The sequence below is a fragment of the Eptesicus fuscus genome, chromosome 8, assembly GCF_027574615.1.
Source record: "Eptesicus fuscus isolate TK198812 chromosome 8, DD_ASM_mEF_20220401, whole genome shotgun sequence".
Taxonomy (NCBI): Eukaryota; Metazoa; Chordata; class Mammalia; order Chiroptera; family Vespertilionidae; genus Eptesicus; species Eptesicus fuscus.
In genome coordinates, this window is record NC_072480.1 from 104,488,555 (window position 1) to 104,511,249 (window position 22,695).

Sequence of the window (22,695 nt, forward strand, 5' to 3'; positions counted from 1 at the left end):
GCCCAGGAAAACGCCGTGAAGAGGGCAGTGCCGAGGACAGAGGGGCGCGTCAGACCTCTGAGCTGGGAGGTCCCCTAGGTGCTGCGTGGTGGCTGCTTTTGCACACGGGTATTGGACCAGTGGCCATGTTTGCATCTTGTTGCAGAGGGATCATCACTTTCCTCATCAGTGGAATGTTTCAAACAGGGCAGAAAAAGACCACAGATTTTGTGTGCATTACGGTAGGAGACTTTTACTGGAGACCTATTTCATTGGCATAAAAGCACATTGAAAAATGCATTTCAAATGATCCTATCTAATGAAAGTAATATGCAAATTGACTGTCACTCCACCACACAAGATGGCCACCCTCATGTGGACACAAGATGGCTGGCAAGGGAAGGCAGTTGTAGGTGATAAGACCAGCAGGGAAGGGCAGTTGGGAGGAACCAGGCCTGCAGGGGAGGAAAGTTGGGGGGGACCCAGGCTGGCAGGGGAGGGCAGTTAGGGGCAGTTGGGCTGGCAGGGGAGTGGTTAGGGAGTGATCAGGCTGGCAGGCAGAAGCGGTTAGGGGCAATCAGGCAGGCAGGCAGGCGAGCAGTTGGAAGCCAGCAGTCCTGGATTATGAGAGGGATGTCCAACTGTCAGTTTGGGATCGGGCCTAAATGGGCAGTCGGACATCCCTTGTGGGGTCCCAGATTGAAGAGGGTGCAGGCTGGGCCAAGGGACACACCCCTTCCACCCCTGTGCACGAATTTCGTGCACCGGGCCTCTAGTTATAAATGAACATGGAGTATACGTTATATATGCAATCTTATTCAAACTGAAATTCTTTGTGGCTGCATGTCTACCTAATCAGAGACCTTTTTCAGCAAGGTAGACTAGAGAGCTATTGTTCTTATTCATTAATCACTTTCCCCAGTTTTGAATGTAAAAATTCGCTTTATTGGGTAATAGAGCCATCATATTGTCTGGGTGGTTTCGATGTTCCAGGCAGCGGGTCTCATCTGTCTCACCACGCCTGTGAGTGGTCCTGGCAGTGCGTGCGTTCCCTGGCAGGAGCTGGTGTGGAGGGTGGGCCCTTGCTCAAGCTCCAAGTGAGGGATGGTCGAGGTTTCAAGGGGAGCCGCTGGCAGACAAGGCTCCAGGCCCACCAGTCGGCTGGCACCGGCACTGACCACATGGAGGCCAGGCCCTGCGACTTGACCTTCCTGTGTGGCAGCCTCTGAAGCTGCGGCTTCCCTTCTGGAATGAAAAGTGATTCCACTGAGCGAGCGCATCAGGCAGTCTGCGGGCCAGTGGGTGTTTCTCACCCTTGCTCTGCACTCTGAGTTGTTCCACGAGCGGTTTTGAGTAAGCAGTTTGTGTTCAATAAAAGTGGTCGTCTCACACAGTCAGGCACAGCAGTCCCCCCACCACCCCACCCCGCTCCGGCAGACGCTTCCCCCTGACCCTAGTGCAGGCAGTGCTGCTCAGGGCGCCCCAGCAGGCGCCGACCTCCTGACCTCCTGCAGCAGGCAGCTCCCAGCTGCAGAGCAGGCTCTTTCCCCATGCTCCTGCCAGCCAGGGTACGAGGGACAGACGCCCAGTCACCAGTCACACCACAGCCTGCCTCATGCTCCTTCCTCCTCACCCCGAGGCAGGTGCCTGTGGAAAAGGAAAGTTTCAGTGGAGTGTTGGGAGCTGTGCCTGTGACTGGTGCAGTGCAGGGAGGAGACCCTTTCCTCCGCCCTCGGGCTTACACGGGGCCTGCCCAGTGCACGGACAGGAGCCAGGTGCGCAGCAGGGCAGCCCTTCGCATTTCACTGCTGTGAGCATTGGGACGGGCCCTGGGCCTCCCAGGAAGGAGGTGGGAACCAAAAGGTCTGACACGCAGAGGTGTCGAAGGCCTCATCTTTTCCTGAACATTCACCTTCATCTCATCTGAAAATCGCACGTCCCGGATACTGCTGTTCTGTGTGCACTGCTCTTAAAACAGCACGCACTGCGCTTCCATAGTGCGTGCATGTCTCCTTCCACGCACTGCACGCACCTGCCTCCTCCGCGAGGGAGGCGCTGGGAAGCAAGGTCCTGTGAGCCGTGTCAGTGCATGTCCAGCCAGTACATGCTTGCTGTATTTTGCTCACAAGAAATCATTGTGTTTCTTTCACTTTATGACCATTAACGTGGCCTACTCTTGAAACACATGCCATGTATGCCCTCTGAGACTCCGAGGAGAAATCTGGTTTGTGTGCATCGTGATTGGAAATAATCATGACGTGTGTTCGTCAGTTTTTTGGCATTGTCCTATTTTGTATGTTATATAAGTACATGCTTTAAAATATCAAAGTAATTTTTCTTTTTGTTTTATCTTGTAGATATTGCTATATGGAGATTTGCCAAAAAACAAAGAAAATATAATATATTTAGCAAATCATCAATGCACAGGTTTGTATTTCATTTGCGTGAATCTTAGGCTTTTCTACAGAAAATACGTGGGCATTCAGAGCAATGTTGTATATTTAAATGAAAATTTTTTGTTAAAACATGAATTTGTAATGCAGATGTTATGTGACCTTGTATTTGTGATTTCACCATGAATTCCCCTCATCTTGCCTCTTCCCTGCGATGAGTGTAAATGAGCCGTTTCCTCTCTCCCACTTCTTTGAACAGCACTCTGCGTGTCTGTGCCTTCTTCCTCTGTAGGTAATGTGTCTGGAAGGGCTGGTGGGTCGCAGTGAGTGTGCATTTATATTTTGACGGTTGAGCTGCAGAAAGGGGTTCAGTATGTGAGGCACATGTCCTCAGCACGACGTTCGTGTCTGCCGTGCGCGGTTCCTTCTGCCTCTCGAGTGCAGGTTTACCCACAGCTTGCTCCTCTGACAGAGGCCTCCGAAGACGGGGTCTCAGGGAAGCACAGCGCAGACTTTCAGTTAGGCACTCTTAAGCTATAATTCTGCCATAGTTGTGGATTCACAAGAATTATAAAAAATAGTGCTGAGGATTGCATGACCTCCTCCCCAAGTTCCCCAGGGATGACTTCTTAGAAACGGTGTACAGCACCAAAAGCAACACATGCACACGGCTACAGCCCGTAGGCCTCCACATAGCTCCGTTCAGAAACGGCCCTCTTCCCTTCAAACCTGCGACTGCTTTCGAGGCACCTTCCTAAATTTCACCTTTCTCTAAAAGCGCAGTGCTCGGGAGCTGGGAGCGAAAGGCAAGCTGACACTGACGATGCCTCAACAGGAAGGCCTGTGTACGGCTGCCCTCGCCTCCCCCTGCCCACTGCGACTCCACGACTTAGTGCTTTCATTCCTGTCTCTGCCATAGACACGGCAAAGAGAGCGAAAGAAGTTGAAATGTATTGGCCTCAATTTAGCTTATTAATGATTACACTCGGTTTTATAGGACGAGTTGACGCTACCAAGTGTTGACAGGAGATGTTGTGTTTTGTATATGTTTTTATTGATGTCAGGAAGGGAGAGGGAGAGAGAGAGAGATACATCAATGAGGAGAGAGAGTCATGGATTGGCTGCCTCCTGCACGCCCCACACTGGGGATGGAGCCCGCAACCTGGGCATGTGCTCTGACCGGGAATCGAACCGTGACCTCCTGGTTCATAGGTCGATGCTCAGCCACAGAGCCATGCCCGCCTGGCAACAGGAGTTTTAATGCCTCTGTGTGTTTTGTGAACGTTATCAACGTGACTGGCTGAGATTATTTGGTTTCATTACATTTGACTTAAGTGCCCACCCCTGTGGTCTGCTTCTAACTCTGGCCTAGAAAGGCACCTTGCTGTCCCGACAAAAGTGGGCTCTTTACTACTAACAGTCTCTCTTCCTGGCCTGTTGCTGATGCCTATTTCTACCAGAGCTCCATGAGCCAAATCGAACGGATTGTGGGGTCTAGGGCAGACATGATGCCCAGATTCCCTCAGATTGAGCTAGTGGTGATGGTGATGCTGGTGGTGATGCTGATGGTGATGCTGGTGGTGATGCTGGTGATGGTGGTGATGATAATGGTGATGGTGGTGATGATAATTGTGGTGATGGTGGTGATGATAATTGTGGTGACGGTGGTGATGGTGGTGATGATAATTGTGGTGATGGTGGTGATGATAATTGTGATGGTGGTGATGATAATTGTGGTGATGGTGGTGATGATAATTGTGGTGATGGTGGTGATGATAATTATGGTGATGGTGGTGATGATAATTATGGTGATGGTGGTGATGGTGGTGATGATAATTGTGGTGATGGTGGTGATGATAATTGTGGTGACGGTGGTGATGGTGGTGATGATAATTGTGGTGATGGTGATGGTGGTGCTGACCACAAGCGCAGTGCTGGGTCTGAGCCAGGCAAGTGCGTCCTGTGTAGCAGCACTGGACTCTGCAGCGCCCGTGTGAATAATAGAACTGTTGTTAAATCGGAATGTACATGAGGAAACCCTGCTTTTTAAACAGACATATATATTTTTTGTTGATTTTTAGAGAGTGGGGAAGAGAGAGAGAAACACTGGTGCCCAGACCGGGAATCCGTCCAGCCTCCTTTTGGTGTGCGGGACAACACCCGACCATCTGAGCCACACCAGCTACATCCAGGAACCCTTGCTTTCCTTGCGGCCTCTCCTCGCTGGCCCGGGGTCAGGGACACAGTGGTGCAGCTGACTGGCTCACATAGAAGAAGTCGCGTGTGGCCACTTTTCTGATGCCTTGATTACATGACGTCAGAGCTCCAAGTGCACATGACTGTAGAGGCGGCGTGTTACCTCTCATAACTCGGCTTTGCCTAGTGCCTCCTGCCTGACCCTCATGGAGAATAAACAAACACAGTGAAAAAGGAAGTTGAGGAGCAGAATTGATAGCACAGCCCTGGTCGGTGTGGCTCAGTTAATTGGAGCGTCCCGTGCACCAAAGAGTCGTGGGTTCGATTCCCGGTCAGTGCACACACCCAGGGTGCAGGTTTGATCCCGGCGTGGAGTGAGTACTGAGGCAACCGATCGATGTTCCTCTCCCAAATCTGCGTTTCGCTCTCCCTCGCTCTCTAAAAACCAATAAAAACATATCCCCCAATAACGGTTAAGAAATAACAAATAGATGGCATGAAGCTGGTGTCTTGTGACTACTTAAGTTCTTAAATTTCTCCACTACAGTTTTCAAAAGATGAAGCGCATAACCCAGAACAGTTCTTTGCAAACATGACCTAAGTTTAAAATTGTACACTTTCTCTCAATGGAAGATGCATCCTGGACCATAATATAACCACGCAGGTTTCAGTATAAAAAGGCACTGTAACGACTTCCCCAGACTTTGGAAATAGTTGTTGCGGGAAAAGATGCCAAGTCTTGTCTTCGGCCTGCACCCTGATGTGCTCCAGGTTGCACCCTCACTCAGTCCTCACGGCTCACTCCGTGGTGCACATGAGGCACAGCTAGAACAAGTGAGGTGTTTGTTCCCGAGACACGATTAGGATAAAAGTGTTTGTCAGTGACTGCTTCCTGGGTGCGATGAGGAAGGCGACAGGAATTATGCACTGTGGAGAGGTGACACTGGAGAGAGCAGCGTAGGTGTCCATGGACACAGAGCCGGGGTCACTGCGGGGAAAGCCTTGGCATGGTCACACTGAAAGGAAACTATAATCAGACTCACACAAGTAATTGTAATTCTTCACTCACTGTGGAAGAGTTACTTGCAAATGTTAAAGAAAGATTAAAAAGAGAGATTTATAGCCCTAGCCAGCTTGGCTCAGTGGATAGAGCGTCGGCCTGTGGACTGAACGGTCCCTGGTTGGATTCCGGTCAAGGGCACATGCCCAGGTTGTGGGCTAGATCCCCAGTAGAAGGCATGCAGGAGGCAGCCAATCAATGATTCTCTCTCATCGTTGATGTTTCTGTCTCTCTCCCTCTCCCTTCCTCTCTGAAATCAATAAAAAAAAAAAAATTTAAAAGAGAGAGAGATTTATAATAATTGATACAATTGTTTTCCAAAAAGACAACTTCAGTGTCCCAGCTGGCTGAGTGCTCCCTGGGCTGTTCTGTCTGGAAGGGCCGTGGCCTGTGGCCTGCACAGTGGAGAGGTCACCCTGTAACTGTGGGGAAGGCCCTTTGGCTAGAGCTTTCTGGTAACTCCTTGACTGACTCGCTTCTATTTCCTACCGCTTTTTGCTTTGTATTTGTTAAAACATGCCCCCTCTCGTTGGCCCGATTCCTCTCGCAGAGCTCACCGGTTCTTTCGAAGCCCATTCGTGCACGCCACCAGTCCCCTCGCGTTTGCTGATCGTTTTCAGTCTCAGGAGACAGGGCGGTTTGTAGCCAGTACTTTCAAGTCCAGCCCTGGGGGTCTTGACCTTCACACTTGCCCTCTTCTGTCATTTCCTTTCCTCTGAGTCCATTTCCCACCTCTGCCCACTGCTCGTCCCTCGTCCCTCATCACTCGTCCCTGCCCCAGGCGAGTCCTTGCTCAGGATTTCTGTGAAAGATCAATTAACAGTTTCTTTCTTCCTGCAAATTTTTGTTGGTATAAACTCACTCAAGCCTCTTACTTTTGCTGTCACCCTTTGGTGATACCACGTCTGTTAGTGAGAGCTGTCGGCAGCCTGGGCGTGTGTCTTGGGTTTTGCGCAGCTGCCGGCACAGCTGCACGCTGCTGAGGTCCTTGGTTTGGACGCTCCTGTAACCCAGTGTTTGCCTACAGCTCACTGGCATGGTGTCCCTGCCTTTGTTGGCGGTATTCGCATATACAGAATTCCCAGTGGCACTGGGCAGTTTCACTGAACTGTGTTTTTGCTTATCATTTTGTCATGTTTTCTAGACTCAGAATTAGAGAAGCTTACTTTATCCCTGCTTTTGGATTGCTATGGTGGTTTGTAACCTTTGCATTTTGTTCATGAAATAAAAGCCTTTCAAGAAATGCAAAACAAAACAAAAACTCTAACTCCAGCCATTTGGCTCAGTGGATAGAGCATTGGCCCACAGACTGAAGGGTCCTGAGTTCGATTCCGGTCAAGTGCATGTACTTCAGTGGGCTTGCCTCTCCATCGAGGCAACCAATCGATGTGTCTCTCCCTCTCTGTCTTTCCTCCTCCCTTCCACTCTCTAAAAATCAATGGAAAAATATCCTCGGGTGAGAATTAACAAAAATACAAAAAACAAAAAGCCCTAAACAACAAAAATTAGAAAATACACAATTTATATATTTTTAAATATCTCCCGTTGATTTAAAGTAATATTAGAATTCAAATCTAACATTTTCTAAACAAATTCCTTAGAAAATGTGGTGAGGGGCGCTCCGGCTGTGGGAGGGGTGCTGGCGCCCGTGGCTGGCGCACTGATGGCCTGTCTCCGCAGTGGACTGGATCGTGGCGGACATCCTGGCCATCCGGCAGGGCGCCCTGGGGCACGTGCGCTACGTGCTGAAAGACGGCCTGAAGTGGCTCCCCTTGTACGGCTGTTACTTCTCTCAGGTAACGCTGCTTCCGTGCTTTTTAAAAATGTATATGTAGCTTATAAAAATGTAGACTTAAAAATTAAATATACACTTAATATAAATGTACAGGTTGGGGGGTTATTTTTATGAGTTTAATAGCTTTTACTAAATTGAAATAATTTTATTTCAGATTTTCAATGGTGTGTATTTATATACATGTCTGATTACCTAGATAGTTTTATTAAATAGCAAAAATGCACATATACAGAAATCAGACAAATAGGTAAATTTAACATCATAGAATTTGATAGACAATTACCTTAAGAAACCAATAATAAAGGTGATTATGGCCCAGCCAGTGTGGGTCAGTGGTTGAGCGACAACCCATGAACCAAAGAATACTTACGAATAGATTCTGTAATGTTTTGGAATTCTAAAGGAATCAAAAGTCAAAGAACCTTTCAAAATAAAAAGACAACTGACACCCACTGTTCCCAATCTCAGTTTCCTTCATTTCCATTTTACTAGGATCCTTTCTCTTCCCTTCCTTGACCTTCTCAACCCAAGACAGGCTGTATTCGCAAAAAATAAAAATAAAAATCACAGTTTTATGAAATAGTTGAAGACCAGCCTTAAACAGAGCCCTGGAAGGAGCTTAGCTGGGGGCTTGGTAGGGTTCTGCCATGTAGTAGTGACTGGGAATGTTTGCCCAGAGCACCTGGGGGTCTGGGTCCTGTTTTGAGAGCATGCAGATCCCGTGATAACGCGAGAAGCCGTTAGTCCATGCCCTTGACCAGCGCAGATCACCCTGAGCCCGGTGGGCTTGTCCTCAGGTCCCTAAGCTGGTGGGGCTTCGGTCAGAGTCGCTCTGTAGCCTGCGTCTGCCTGGCCAGCTGCAGAGGGACATGCCTGCTCTGTTCCCTGGAGAGGCCTGCGTGGCGTGGGCGTGCTCTCCGTGCCCAGGCTTGGCGATGCCGTGCTGTGCTAGGGTCTGCCCTGCTGAGGGTCTGCCAGGACAGGTGCTGCCGCAGCTCCAGCAAAACATGCCGGGCACTTCCCCGCCCAGCGCTGTGTTCTGGGGGCATCAGGCCCCACTCCTGCTGTCCCACGGCCCACCCAGGCCTCCCTAGCAGCCGCCTTTCTAGGCGGGTGTTCCTCCCTCCTTGCCCTCCCTCAGGCTGTTCCTCAGCCTCACATCAGTGCCAGGGGCCCAGGATAGGCGTCACCAGGCCACCCTCCGCTGCCGCTTCCTCTCTCTCCATCCTGCTTTCCTTGGGGCTCTTTCTGAAAGCACCACGTTCTCTATGCCCTTCTCGTGTCACACGTCCCTTCCCCTGCTCTGTAAGTGTCTTAGAGAAAGAGGCCTGGTCTTCGCTTCAGTATCTCGGGATGTTTTGAATTAAAATAGACTTCATTAAGCAAGTTCAGTGACAGGGAGGACACTGCGTGAAGAACAGACACGACATCGCTGGAGGCTCGGGAAGTTTCTCATTGTGCTGTGTGCCGGCCGTGGCTTTGACCTCTAACAGGATGGGCTCTCGGCAGTCCTGTCTGTCTGGGTGAATGAACAGTGGCCCTTTGAGTGTCCTCTCTGCACTCCGATGGCCAGTGCATACGTGGAAGGAGCCGCTACCCGATGGAAGACCCCTGCTTCCTCCTGAGGCTGCCCCTGCTTGCTTCTCTGTCATTTCCTGTCACTCAGACTCTGGGTCAGGACAGCACGAGTCCTGCCAGTCCGCTCACTGCAGACGAGTCCGACGTAGCACAGAGGGAAGCAGCACTAAAGGAGAGTCGAGCGCCGCCCTGATGCGGAGCTGGACTAAAGTTCCTCCTGCAGCCAGCACACAGCAGGAGCCTGTTTTCTCACGGCCCAGGGGAGAGGGGGCGGCGGGGGCGGTGCTGGCAGGCCTCTCCCTCCCAGCCTCTCCTCCCTGCGGCTGACACCTCCCCCGTGTCCCCTCTCCACTCCTTGGCAGGCCCTGTCCTGTTGCATGAGGGTCACCTGGGGACGCGTGACCTACATCTCCCTGGAGGCCCATCCCAAACTGTCGCCTCGCAGGGCAGGGCTTCAACCAAGAACGTGGGGACACAGTTCCGTCGGCGGCAGTGTGTGTATATGTCTTAGTCGGGCTAGTTTCTAACCCCAAAGACCATGAACGTGGACATTTTAAGGACACTTGGTAGTGATTTCACAATTAGTGGAAAAATTGAGAAGTAAGATGCTTCTGTGATCGAGTTTTTTATCTTAAAAGTACACTTTTTTTAAATAAAGCATTTTTATTTTAACTGCCAACAAAACTAAACGATAATGTACTTTGCAATATGCAGTTTTATTTGAATTGTGTTGCAGCATAGGAGAAGGCTCAGCTCATGTTCTTTAGGTGGGAATATTGGAACATGTTCAGTAGTGCACTTCCTGCCTGTCTGGTGCCGGCCGCTGGGTGTTGTGAAGTAACGCTCTCTGGCCTGTTGGCAGCACGGGGGCATCTACGTCAAGAGGAGCGCGAGGTTCAAGGAGAAGGAGATGCGCCGGAAGCTGCTGAGCTACGTGAGCGCCGGGACCCCGGTAAGTGCCTGCCGCCCCTCCGCTCGGTGCGCAGTTTAGGGACTTGATAAGATTTAAGAATCGTCTGCACGTCTGTTGTCCCGTGTGTCATGAGTAATGCAGGGCTTTGTTAAGGCCACAGAAGCCCTCCACATAGAGCAAGCACTTGGGGCCGTGAGGAGGTGGCTGCGGACGGATGGCGGCCTGTGCAGGGGCTCAGTTTGACCTGAGAGAGCAGGCAGGGAGGACGCGGTGTCTAGTCTATAAATAGCAGGCGGGCTGCCTGTCACCTTACACCTCAGCCTGCTCTGCCTGGGCCTCCATGTCAGCGCGGCCAGGCGGCTGATCTCTGTGTGTGAGGGTCGTGGGACTTCTTGTGTAGATCCAGTTATTTGAAAAGTCAAAAATAATGTCAGTATCTACAAACAGAGACGCACTCAGTGTCAGTATTACTTCGTAAAACGTGGCTCCCCCGGCCCCCAAATAATCTCAGTGTTCACTTAGAAAGACGCTGACAGCTGCTGGCGCCTCTCCCTGCTCCCCCATAACCCAGGACACAGTGCCCGGGGGGCCTGTGGCTCAGCACCTCTCCTCCAGGGTCAGGCTCCTTCCTCTCCTCCTCTGGGCCCCCGTCCCTCCTCTCCGTGTCCTCCCGCCAGCGCCTGTTGCGGAAGAGTTCTCCACAGCAGCTGGTGCGCCCGGCGGCAGGTGCTTCGTTCATGGATGCGCTCGTTGTTGCACACGGTGGGGCCGCTCTAGACGGTTCACTTGCAGGCAGTCCAGCGCGGTGCTGGTATTGTGGGGCGGGAGAGAGACTCCTTTAGCATTCGATATCCTAAATGAAAGCCTCCTATTTTTTGTGTTAATACATTTAAAAGCTTGGAATAATTTTGGATTTACCAAATCCAAGTGAAAAAAGGCGCCTCTGGAAAGGAAGAAAATATTGAAAACCACATATCCTGTAAGGTGTCAATTTCCAAAATATATGGGACTCATGCAGCTCATGAGCAAGAAAACAAATCACCCGGAAATGGGCAAAGGACTGACTGCCCCCAAAGAAGCCATAGGGGGCAACATGACAAGGTGCTCCTTGCCCCTGTTCACCAGGAAAATGCCCGTCCCGGCCACAGGCAGGTGTCACCTCACAGCTGGTGGAGTGGCTGCCATCAGGAAGCCGGGAGATGTGGAGAGAAGGGAGCCTTTAGATACTGTCGGTGGGAACATACATCGGCGGCGTCATTATGGGAAACAGAACGGAGGGCCCACCAAGGATTAAAGCTAGAGCTGCCATCTGATCCAGTAATTCTCCTTCTGCGTGTAGATCCAAAAATATGTATATGGCCACTCTCGAGGGGATATCTGCATCCCTATGTTCATTGCAGTAATATTCACAGCAACCAAGATAACGGACGCAACCTGAGAGTCCATCAGTAGAGGAGTAGCTGAAGAAAATATGGGACCTGTGTATCAAGAGAGAAGGAAACCCTGTCATTTGCGACAGCATAGCAGGGGCAAGGTTTTTATCTATGAAGAGCTGTTGGTGAGGGTGCTGATAAACAGCCAGCTGCAGGTGGTGCAGGTAGGACTGGGCGGGCGTTCTGTATGCACACGCCCAGGTGGTGCAGGTGGGCCTGGGCGGGAGTGCTGTATGCACACGCCCAGGTGGTGCAGGTAGGACTGGGTGGGCGTGCTGTATGCACACGCCCAGGTGGTGCAGGTGGGACTGGGTGGGAGTGCTGTATGCACACGCCCAGGTGGTGCAGGTAGGACTGGGTGGGAGTGCTGTATGCACACGCCCAGGTGGTGCAGGTAGGACTGGGTGGGAGTGCTGTATGCACACGCCCAGGTGGTGCAGGTAGGCCTGGGTGGCAGTGCTGTATGCACACGCCCAGGTGGTGCAGGTAGGACTGGGCGGGCGTTCTGTATGCACACGCCCAGGTGGTGCAGGTAGGCCTGGGTGGGAGTGCTGTATGCACACGCCCAGGTGGTGCAGGTGGAACTGGGTGGGAGTGCTGTATGCACAGGCCCAGGTGGTGCAGGTGGGACTGGGCGGTAGTGCTGTATGCACAGGCCCAGGTGGTGCAGGTGGGACTGGGCGGTAGTGCTGTATGCACACGCCCAGGTGGTGCAGGTGGGACTGGGTGGGCGTGCTGTATGCACACGCCCAGGTGGTGCAGGTGGGACTGGGCGGGAGTGCTGTATGCACACGCCCAGGTGGTGCAGGTGGGACTGGGCGGGAGTGCTGTATGCACACGCCCAGGTGGTGCAGGTAGGACTGGGTGGGCGTGCTGTATGCACACGCCCAGGTGGTGCAGGTGGGACTGGGCGGTAGTGCTGTATGCACAGGCCCAGGTGGTGCAGGTGGGACTGGGTGGGAGTGCTGTATGCACAGGCCCAGGTGGTGCAGGTAGGACTGGGTGGGAGTGCTCTATGCACACGCCCAGGTGGTGCAGGTGGGACTGGGTGGGAGTGCTGTATGCACACGCCCAGGTGGTGCAGGTAGGACTGGGTGGGAGTGCTGTTTGCACAGGCCCAGGTGGTGCAGGTGGGACTGGGTGGGAGTGCTGTATGCACAGGCCCAGGTGGTGCAGGTGGGACTGGGTGGGAGTGCTGTATGCACAGGCCCAGGTGGTGCAGGTAGGACTGGGCGGGAGTGCTGTATGCACAGGCCCAGGTGGTGCGGGTAGGACTGGGCGGGAGTGCTGTATGCACACGCCCAGGTGGTGCAGGTAGGACTGGGCGGGAGTGCTGTATGCACACGCCCAGGTGGTACAGGTAGAACTGGGCGGGAGTGCTGTATGCACACGCCCAGGTGGTGCAGGTAGGACTGGGCGGGAGTGCTGTATGCACATGCCCAGGTGGTGCAGGTAGGACTGGGCGGGAGTGCTGTATGCACACGCCCAGGTGGTGCAGGTAGGACTGGGCGGGAGTGCTGTATGCACACGCCCAGGTGGTGCAGGTAGGACTGGGCGGTAGTGCTGTATGCACACGCCCAGGTGGTGCAGGTAGGACTGGGCGGGAGTGCTGTATGCACACGCCCAGGTGGTGCAGGTAGGACTGGGTGGGAGTGCTGTTTGCACAGGCCCAGGTGGTGCAGGTGGGACTGGGCGGGAGTGTTGTTGCACAGGCCCAGGTGGTGCAGGTAGGCCTGGGCGGGAGTGCTGTATGCACAGGCCCAGGTGGTGCAGGTGGGACTGGGTGGGAGTGTTGTTGCACAGGCCCAGGTGGTGCAGGTAGGACTGGGCGGGAGTGCTGTATGCACACGCCCAGGTGGTGCGGGTAGGACTGGGCGGGAGTGCTGTATGCACAGGCCCAGGTGGTGCAGGTAAGACTGGGTGGGAGTGCTGTATGCACAGGCCCAGGTGGTGCAGGTGGGACTGGGTGGGCGTGTTGTATGCACACGCCCAGGTGGTGCAGGTAGGACTGGGTGGGAGTGCTGTATGCACACGCCCAGGTGGTGCAGGTAGGACTGGGTGGGAGTGCTGTATGCACACGCCCAGGTGGTGCAGGTAGGACTGGGTGGGAGTGCTGTATGCACAGGCCCAGGTGGTGCAGGTAGGACTGGGCGGGAGTGCTGTATGCACACGCCCAGGTGGTGCAGGTAAGACTGGGTGGGAGTGCTGTATGCACACGCCCAGGTGGTGCAGGTAGGACTGGGCGGGAGTGCTGTATGCACACGCCCAGGTGGTGCGGGTAGGACTGGGCGGGAGTGCTGTATGCACAGGCCCAGGTGGTGCAGGTAAGACTGGGTGGGAGTGTTGTATGCACACACCCAGGTGGTGCAGGTAGGACTGGGTGGGCGTGCTGTATGCACACGCCCAGGTGGTGCGGGTAGGACTGGGCGGGAGTGCTGTATGCACAGGCCCAGGTGGTGCAGGTAGGACTGGGTGGGAGTGTTGTTGCACAGGCCCAGGTGGTGCAGGTAGGACTGGGTGGGAGTGTTGTATGCACACACCCAGGTGGTGCAGGTAGGACTGGGTGGGCGTGCTGTATGCACACGCCCAGGTGGTGCGGGTAGGACTGGGCGGGAGTGCTGTATGCACAGGCCCAGGTGGTGCAGGTAGGACTGGGCGGGAGTGCTGTATGCACAGGCCCAGGTGGTGCAGGTAGGACTGGGCGGGAGTGCTGTATGCACAGGCCCAGGTGGTGCGGGTAAGACTGGGTGGGAGTGCTGTATGCACACGCCCAGGTGGTGCAGGTGGGACTGGGCGGTAGTGCTGTATGCACAGGCCCAGGTGGTGCAGGTAGGCCTGGGCGGGAGTGCTGTATGCACACGCCCAGGTGGTGCAGGTAGGACTGGGCGGGAGTGCTGTATGCACACGCCCAGGTGGTGCAGGTAGGACTGGGTGGGAGTGCTGTATGCACAGGCCCAGGTGGTGCAGGTAGGACTGGGTGGGAGTGTTGTATGCACACACCCAGGTGGTGCAGGTAGGACTGGGTGGGCGTGCTGTATGCACACGCCCAGGTGGTGCGGGTAGGACTGGGCGGGAGTGCTGTATGCACAGGCCCAGGTGGTGCAGGTAGGACTGGGTGGGAGTGTTGTTGCACAGGCCCAGGTGGTGCAGGTAGGACTGGGTGGGAGTGTTGTATGCACACACCCAGGTGGTGCAGGTAGGACTGGGTGGGCGTGCTGTATGCACACGCCCAGGTGGTGCGGGTAGGACTGGGCGGGAGTGCTGTATGCACAGGCCCAGGTGGTGCAGGTAGGACTGGGCGGGAGTGCTGTATGCACAGGCCCAGGTGGTGCAGGTAGGACTGGGCGGGAGTGCTGTATGCACAGGCCCAGGTGGTGCGGGTAAGACTGGGTGGGAGTGCTGTATGCACACGCCCAGGTGGTGCAGGTGGGACTGGGCGGTAGTGCTGTATGCACAGGCCCAGGTGGTGCAGGTAGGCCTGGGCGGGAGTGCTGTATGCACACGCCCAGGTGGTGCAGGTAGGACTGGGCGGGAGTGCTGTATGCACACGCCCAGGTGGTGCAGGTAGGACTGGGCGGGAGTGCTGTATGCACACGCCCAGGTGGTGCAGGTAGGACTGGGCGGGAGTGCTGTATGCACACGCCCAGGTGGTGCAGGTGGGACTGGGCGGGAGTGCTCTATGCACAGGCCCAGGTGGTGCGGGTAGGACTGGGTGGGAGTGCTGTATGCACACGCCCAGGTGGTGCAGGTAGGCCTGGGCGGGAGTGCTGTATGCACACGCCCAGGTGGTGCAGGTGGGACTGGGCGGTAGTGCTGTATGCACAGGCCCAGGTGGTGCAGGTAGGCCTGGGTGGGAGTGCTCTATGCACACGCCCAGGTGGTGCAGGTGGAACTGGGTGGGCGTGCTGTATGCATACGCCCAGGTGGTGCAGGTGGGACTGGGCGGGAGTGCTGTATGCACACGCCCAGGTGGTGCAGGTGGGACTGGGCGGGAGTGCTGTATGCACAGGCCCAGGAGACTGAGCAGTCAGGTGTATCGGTCACCTCCGAGTCTCGCATGCGGCTGTGCCGTTCTGTCCCCAGGCAGTCGGTTGCTGCTCTGCTTCCTGTCACTGCAGGGGAGGTAAAGGGAGTCACACAGCTTGGGCTCTTTGGCGGGGGTGGGTGTTTGGCTTCTTCCACTTAGCATGTCTTTTTTGAGATTCATCCATGTGATCATGTGAAGTGTAGGTCAGTGTTTTTGTTTGTTCTCACTGCTGAGTGGGGTGTCATTGTGTGGAGGTGCCACCGCTTTTCTCAGTTTGGGACACTAAAGTACCTAACTTCTGTCATGTCTGTGGGCTGCCTTTTCATATTCCTGACAGTGACTTGAACAACAGTTTCGCCTGATCAGTGTGGCTCAGTGGTTGAGTGTTGACCTATGAACCAGGAGGTCACGGTTGGATTCCTGGTCAGGGCACATGCCCGGGTTGCAGGCTCGATCCCCAGTGGGGTGTGTAGGAGGCAGCTGATCAATGATTCACTCTCTCCTCCCTCTCTCTCTCTCTCTCTCTCTCTCTCTCTCCATTCCTCTCTGAAATCAATCAATCAATACATATATGTATTTTAAAAAAGAACAAGTTTTTAGTTCCTCTAATTCATTGATTTTTCTCTTAAGATTTATGTTTTTTGTGCCCTATTTTAGAATTCTTTGCCAAACTCAAGATTATAAACCTTTTTCCTGTTTTCTTTGGAAGTTTCATAATTTAGCTTTGCATTGAGGCTGACATCTAGTTGAGCTACCTTCTATGTGGGTGCATTTGAAAGGGGGGGGATGTCTGATTTTGTCCTTTGGCTGCCAAACATGTTGGTGTTGTTGCTGTAGCTCAGTTCTGAGGCTGAGCGTTCACCCTGTAGTTTGACTGTGTCTGTGCTGACTGCCCAGACCGAGGGTTACTCAGCTCACATGACGTGGTGTCGTCCCTCCAGTGCCCTAATGTATGGGGCTCAGAAAGCCAGCCACTAGCATGCAGCAAGGGAGCTCTGTCAAGTAGCACTGTGTACTTTTTGAAATGTGAACACTTACTACGTTTTATATTATGGGAATTTATGTATTTATATATGATTTTCCTCAAATAAGATGTCCTTAGGGACACAGATGTCTACAATTTGTGCCTTTTTAAAGTCATTTTGCAGAATTGGGAGGGGGACTCTTTTATTAATTACTAGAGGCCCGATGGACGAAATTCATGCCTGGGGGCGAGGGGTCCCCTCACTCAGCCTGCACCCTCTCCAATCCGGGACCCCTCGGGGGATGTTCGACTGCTGGTTTAGGCCCAATCTGGCCGTCGGACATCTCTCTCACAATCCTGGACCGCTGGCTCCTAATCGCTCACCTGTCTGCTGGCCTGGTTGCTCCTAACTGACCCCCCCTCTGCCGTCCCGGTCACCCCTAACTGCCCCCCCCCCACCAGCCTGGTCGCCCCCAACTGCCCTCCCTGCCGGCCTAATCGCCCCTAACTGCGCTCCTCCCCCTGGTCGCCCCTCACGGCCCCCCCCCGCCCCCGCTGGCTTGATCGCCCCATGCAGCCTGCTGTTCAGTCGTTTGGTCATCCCTCACTAACCCCCCTCCCAGCCTAGTCATAGGCAGCCATCTTGTGAGGATGTGACAGTCAATTTGCATACCACCGCTTTATTATATAGGATAAGATTACTTAACAAAGGCTTTGCATGAGTCAGCGTTTTGTGGCCGAGTTTTCATTTAGCAACTATGAACAGGTAATCAGAAATGGTAGGTTCTTGGTGACTGCCTTACAGTGAGTGCAGACTGCGTTTTGAATATGGTCTGTGTTAGATGAGACGGTTTGAATTTTGCATTTTGGTTGCTCTGCTTGAAAGGAAGGTCAGGTGTAAGTGCATGTGCTTGCTCCTGGCCATGGGAGACACTCTCTTAGCATCTGTGGGTTGGCCTTGGTAAGCTAACAGCAAACCTCGCCCTTTCTGCCCACAGATGTACCTTGTAATTTTCCCGGAGGGGACGAGGTACAACCCCGAGCTAACGAAGGTCATTTCAGCCAGTCAGATGTTTGCTGCTCAGGAAGGTAAGCGAACCTTTGCTGCTTTTGAAAAACCATTTTAAAGATGATGACCTTTTACATCTTTGTTCCTAGAGAAGATGTGTATGTTTTACAGCAGTTGAAATGAATGAGCATATTTTCCCTGAGTGGATGCGTATAACCCTTAGGAAATGAAGGTTCTTCTCATTCACATGCCACCATCACACATCTGAGAGGTGCAGTTCAGAGGCTGGCCAACACGGTGTCGGTAACATCCGTGTGGGTGCCGGGGTTTAGGTGACATCCGTGTGGTTGCACGATGCACAGTGTGGGTTCTGTGGGACATGACGGAAACGTTTCCACTCCGTGGTTGACAGGCCTGGATTGGGAGCCAAATGGTGACACTTACTGGTTATCTGGCTGCAGGCTGCCTGGTGTTACTGAGCCTCTTTCCTCATCTCTTAAAAAATACACACCTCATGGGACAGACCCAGGTCAGTCTGTGTGAGAACACACTAGAAGGTGTGGGGCGTGTCTGCTGGAGAACGTGACATACATTGGGTCACGGGCTTGGAAGCTGCTTTGTGTCCCCAATAATGAGAATGTTCTTGACATCCACGCTTTAGAAAGTGGATAACTCGCCGAAACCGGTTTGGCTCAGTGGATAGAGCGTCGGCCTGCGGACTGAAGGGTCCCAGGTTCGATTCCGGTCAGAGGCGCATCCCGAGTGGGGCGTGTGCAGGAGGCAGCTGATCGATGTTTCTCTCTCATCGATGTTTCTAGCTCTCTATCCCTCTCCCTTCCTCTCTGTAAAAAAATCAATAAAATATATTTTTTAAAAAAGAAAGTGGATAACTCGTGTACCAGCAGCGATTTGACATAAGCAAATCGGGGTAAACACGAAGCAGCGGCTCTGCTGTTTTCTCTGGTGAGTGAGCGAGGCACCCACACACGGGGCCCCCACGCAGTCCGTGGGGATGTCCTGAGCGAGCGCCTCCCGATGACCCTGAGCAGGCTCCTGCGCTGCCATCCCGAGAGCCGGCTGCGGGGACGCTCGTGACCAGGTGGTGGCTCCCCCACGCACTGGGGAACATCAGAATGTGGCTGGTGCAGCGAGGAAATAAATTTTTAATTTTATTCATTTTTAGTTAATTCATTGTGATCTGATGTGAATGCTCCCAAGAATGGAGTGACTGCAGACAGTAGCAGCTGTGTGTTTGCACCCAGGTCAGCCTCAGGGCAGGCCTCCAGGGGCGAGGAGGCTGGCTCCTCTGCTCCGTGGGGTGAGCTGGAAGTGGGAGTGGGCGGGCTGGAAGGTCCCAGGTGACTGTTCTCTGTGTCAGGTGGGCAGGTCCCAGGTGACTTCCGCGCCCCACCTGGGCTGGCTGCATCAACTGGGCAGAGCTAGACCCCTCCCTCTTCCATCCTCCTCACGGCGCTCATCAGGTACCACTCTTGCGCCAGGATACAGTCTGAGACGGATGTGACCACGAGCGGGGGCTGCGTTCCCAAACGTGTCTGAGTTCTGGAACCCAGACAGCGCCTTGGTTCCTTTTGCTCCGTCTCCCTCCTTGTTAGACAGGAGTTACAGCGTCTGTCATGGGCTTCTGGGAGGCGCAGTGGCTTCGTGTTTGCAGACAGCAGCTGTGGAGGGCGGCTGTCTGCGCCGTGCTGTTCGTTCACATAAGGCACTCAGCATCGCGGCCGGGCATCCTCGGGTGTCCTGGAGCCAACTCCTCGCAATGCCAAGGGAATGCTGGGGCTTTCCTGGAGTCAAACACGACCGGGAGTTTTGACGGTGGGGTTTGGCACCCTGACTATGTTTTTCAGGGTTAACTGCATGTACAGTGTGTGTGATATGTGAATGTGTAACCTGTTTGGGTAAAACAAATGTTTGCATGCAAATAGATTTGCTCACTGTGTTATATTTACTCAGAGTCATCATTTCAATCCAAGTTCCAGGCCCGGCATTGGCCGCCTCGGCCTAGGCAGCTTGCGCAGCAGGCTTCCGGCGTTTCTCCCAGCCTGGAGCCTGAGGCCCAGGTGTCCTGTGGCCACGGTTTCTGGTGAGAACCGTCCTCCTGGCGTGGGAGGCTGCCCGCCCGCTGTGTCCTCACGTGGCCTTCCCAGGGCACACACAGGCTCCTCTGTGCCTCCTCTCTTTAGGAGCACACAGCCCTGTTGGGTGAAGGCCCTGCAGTGCTGACCTCCCTGAATCTTAATTTCCTCCCAGAGGCCCATTTCCAGCTCAGGCCCCAGGGCGAGGGCCCAGAACCAACTGGGGTGGGGGGCATAGCTCAGCCCATGAGGCCTACACTGTTTCTCTGTGTGTAATGAGATATAATACATATTTCTTAATCAGTCACTTCAAATCCAGTTCACCTTTATTATTTAATCTCATTAACTGAGATGGCTGTTTATATGCCTACTAAAAATTATTTATTTTTTTAAATCCACAGCAATTTTGTGATGTGTTTTAAAACAAGTACTTTTAAGTAATTTTTAAAATAGTGTAATAGTTATACACATTCTAGCTTCTTAGTCTAACAAGAACCCAGTCACCTATAATTGACCAGCTATTGGCCTTCCATTTTTCTGAGTTGTAGATCTTTCTCAAAGCTACCAAAAGGGAAGAAAAATTTGTATTACTGATGTAATGTCTAACTGCTTACTTTCCTCCTTTAAATTCTGAAACTGGGAACACCATTGCAGTCTGTTAGAAGTCTGTTCTCTTGTGACTAGGAAGGTAATTATCCGTCCATACTCGAGGAGATTGACTTCTGAGCAGTAGGTCTAGAAATAGTGTTTCCTGTTTTCCTGCCACTTCAGGCACCACTTAATGAGATTACATGAAAACAAAAACAAAAGACCTGTTAATTTTTTTGTCAAGAAAGTTGAAACTACTAATGTGTTAGTCTGATATGTTTTGCTACTAAACACCCTTAATTTTGCTCCTAAAATACCTTCATTTGATCTTGACTTAGCAAATAGAAAAACAATTGAGATTTTTTAAAAACTGACACTTGTTTACACATCTAAGTCATTGTACCAGGCACCACTCTTCCTTCTCTGTCGACAGTGGTGTTGCTGGCTGAGCAGGTGTGGGTGGGGTGTGAGTGTGGCTGATGTCTGTCTGAACCCTAAATATATCAAGGCCTGGTTCTGGCTAGGTCCTGGAAGCATTGCTTAAAAAAGATCAGGCACAAAACACGTTGATTCAGTATTAGGGTTGTTATTTAACATATGTTTGTCTTATAGTGTCTTGAATTCTTAACATTGTTTACTTCAAAGATTGTTATATTAATGATCTCTGAATTCCCTTACTTGAAACTAAATGGCCTCTAGTAGAATATAAAGAAGTTGTATAAATATATAAAAAGAAGGTGCTAGATAGTAAAATAGTATTAGACAAAAATAAAATAACACGGAGGGTTTCCCACAGCAGCTGGCGAGAGCACACCCACTTCCTGAACCCTCGTGCTAGGATGTAGGGCTCACCGCCGAGTCTGGGGTGGCACAAACCTAGAATTCCCAGGTTGGAGCCAATAAGCTGGGTTTCTCCTGTTGCTCGGCGCCCTGGAGAGGGACTGGACTGTGTTCATAAACACAGGAGGAGACCATGGTTTCCTCACCTCACACATGGACACCGCCCCTAGCCCACTCGAGCCTCACTCACGGAGATGCTGGTTCAGGTAACAGGTGACCCCTGCCCAGCGGCCACTTCTCAGTGGTGAGCGTGGTGGCCGTTCCTTCTGAGACGCTTCCCTGCCAGCTGTCACCCAGTCTCCTGCGCTCCTCCTCCCTCGCTGGCCCTGCCTTTGGAGCTGGAAGGCAGAGCTGGAGCAGGAGGCGGCTAGGACCAGGACCAGAAAGCGCGAGTCATTAGCTGCTCATAGTGCCTTGGGTGCTGGGGGGAGGGGAGTGTTAGTGTCGGGTGCATATTAGTGGTAGGTATTTCTTTTTCTTTTTTAAAATATTTCTTATTGATTTCAGAAAGGAAGGGAGAATGAGAGAGAGAAACATCAATGATGAAAGAGAGTCATGGATCAGCTGCTCCCTGCACGTCCCTACTGGGGATCAAGCCTGCAACCCGGGCATGTGCCCTGACCAGGAATCAAACCGTGACCTCCTGGTTCCTAGGTCGACGCTCAACCACTGAGCTACACCTGCCAGGCAGTGGTGGGTGTTTCTTAATCATTTATCACAAAGCTGTTTTTTCCAAACCTTTATTACCATGCGTTTTTTGGAAATACTACTACTTTGTCTTTAGCTGTCTATTAAGTTGGACTCCTAATCACTGTTCTCACTGAGCAACACGGGGGTTCTGTGGGACCTGGCCGTGCAGTCGGGAGAGCGTGCTCCTTGCTGCACACCTGCTGCCGAGGCAGAGCAACCTGTGAGGAGTGGGGGCCAGCGGCAAGGAAGGAAGAGCTGCTGGGGTAGCTGGCGAAGGAACGCTCCCTGGCGGGGCCACTAGTCAGACTTGTGCTTTAAGTTTGTGAGGGGAGTGAGCGGCTCTGCCAGGGCCACGTGGTGTGGGAACCTCTGCTGTTCCCACAGCCTCTGCATTGCCAGCATTCCTTCCAAGGGCCCCACTAGGCAGCTGCTCCTCCTCCGCTCCTCTGTGTGTGTGCTGGGCTGCCCTCCTCTTCTCCTCTGCGCGGGGCCCTCCCCCTCCTCCTGTCCTCCGAGCTGGGCGGGCCCTCCCCCTCCCTCTCCCCGCTCCTCCTCTCCTCCGAGCTGGACTGGCCCTCCATGATGGGCTCCCTGGGTTGGGAGCGGAGGTCTGCTTTCCTGTCACCTCCTCTGAGAGCTGCTCCTGGTGACACTGTCCAGAACGTCTCACCCGGGAGAGCGCGGCCGTAGGGAGAGGAGGGAGCAGGGCTCTTAGCCCTCGTGGGAGCACTGATGACACGTGGTTATTATTAAATCGCAATGTTTTCTCAGGTAAAGAAGGTTTTTTTTAAAATACATGTTTATTGATTTCAGAGAGGAAGAGAGGGGGAGAGAGAGATAGAAGCATCAATGATGAGAGAGAATCATTGATTGGCTGCCTCCTGCATGCCCCCTACTGGGGTTCCAGCCCGCAACCTGGGCATGTGCCCTTGATCGGAATCGAACCCAGGACCTTTCCGTCTGCGGGCCAGTGCTCTATCCACTGAGCCAAACCGGCTAGGGCTGTAAAGAAGGTTTTTACAAAGAAGCTTTTAAAAAATGATGAAACATACCCGAGAGAATTAAAATCCTATGTTCATACACAACCTTACCTGTGCGTATATGTGCGGCATTCGCATGTACCTGGTGGTTGACATG

The 22,695-nt window shown here is 53.0% G+C and overlaps 1 protein-coding gene across 4 annotated transcripts in view; it reads left to right on the forward strand.

The window, feature by feature from the left end:
• The window catches only part of AGPAT5 (1-acylglycerol-3-phosphate O-acyltransferase 5), a 38,456-nt gene that overhangs the window by 7,415 nt on the left and 8,346 nt on the right, over positions 1 to 22,695 (forward strand). For all 4 annotated transcript variants that reach the window (XM_054720203.1, XM_054720202.1, XM_054720201.1 and 1 more), the window contains exons 2-5: positions 2,337 to 2,406; positions 7,309 to 7,424; positions 9,864 to 9,953; positions 17,337 to 17,427. In XM_054720203.1, coding sequence (XP_054576178.1) covers positions 2,337 to 2,406; positions 7,309 to 7,424; positions 9,864 to 9,953; positions 17,337 to 17,427 — 367 coding nt within the window. The remainder of the gene's footprint in view (positions 1 to 2,336; positions 2,407 to 7,308; positions 7,425 to 9,863; positions 9,954 to 17,336; positions 17,428 to 22,695) is intronic.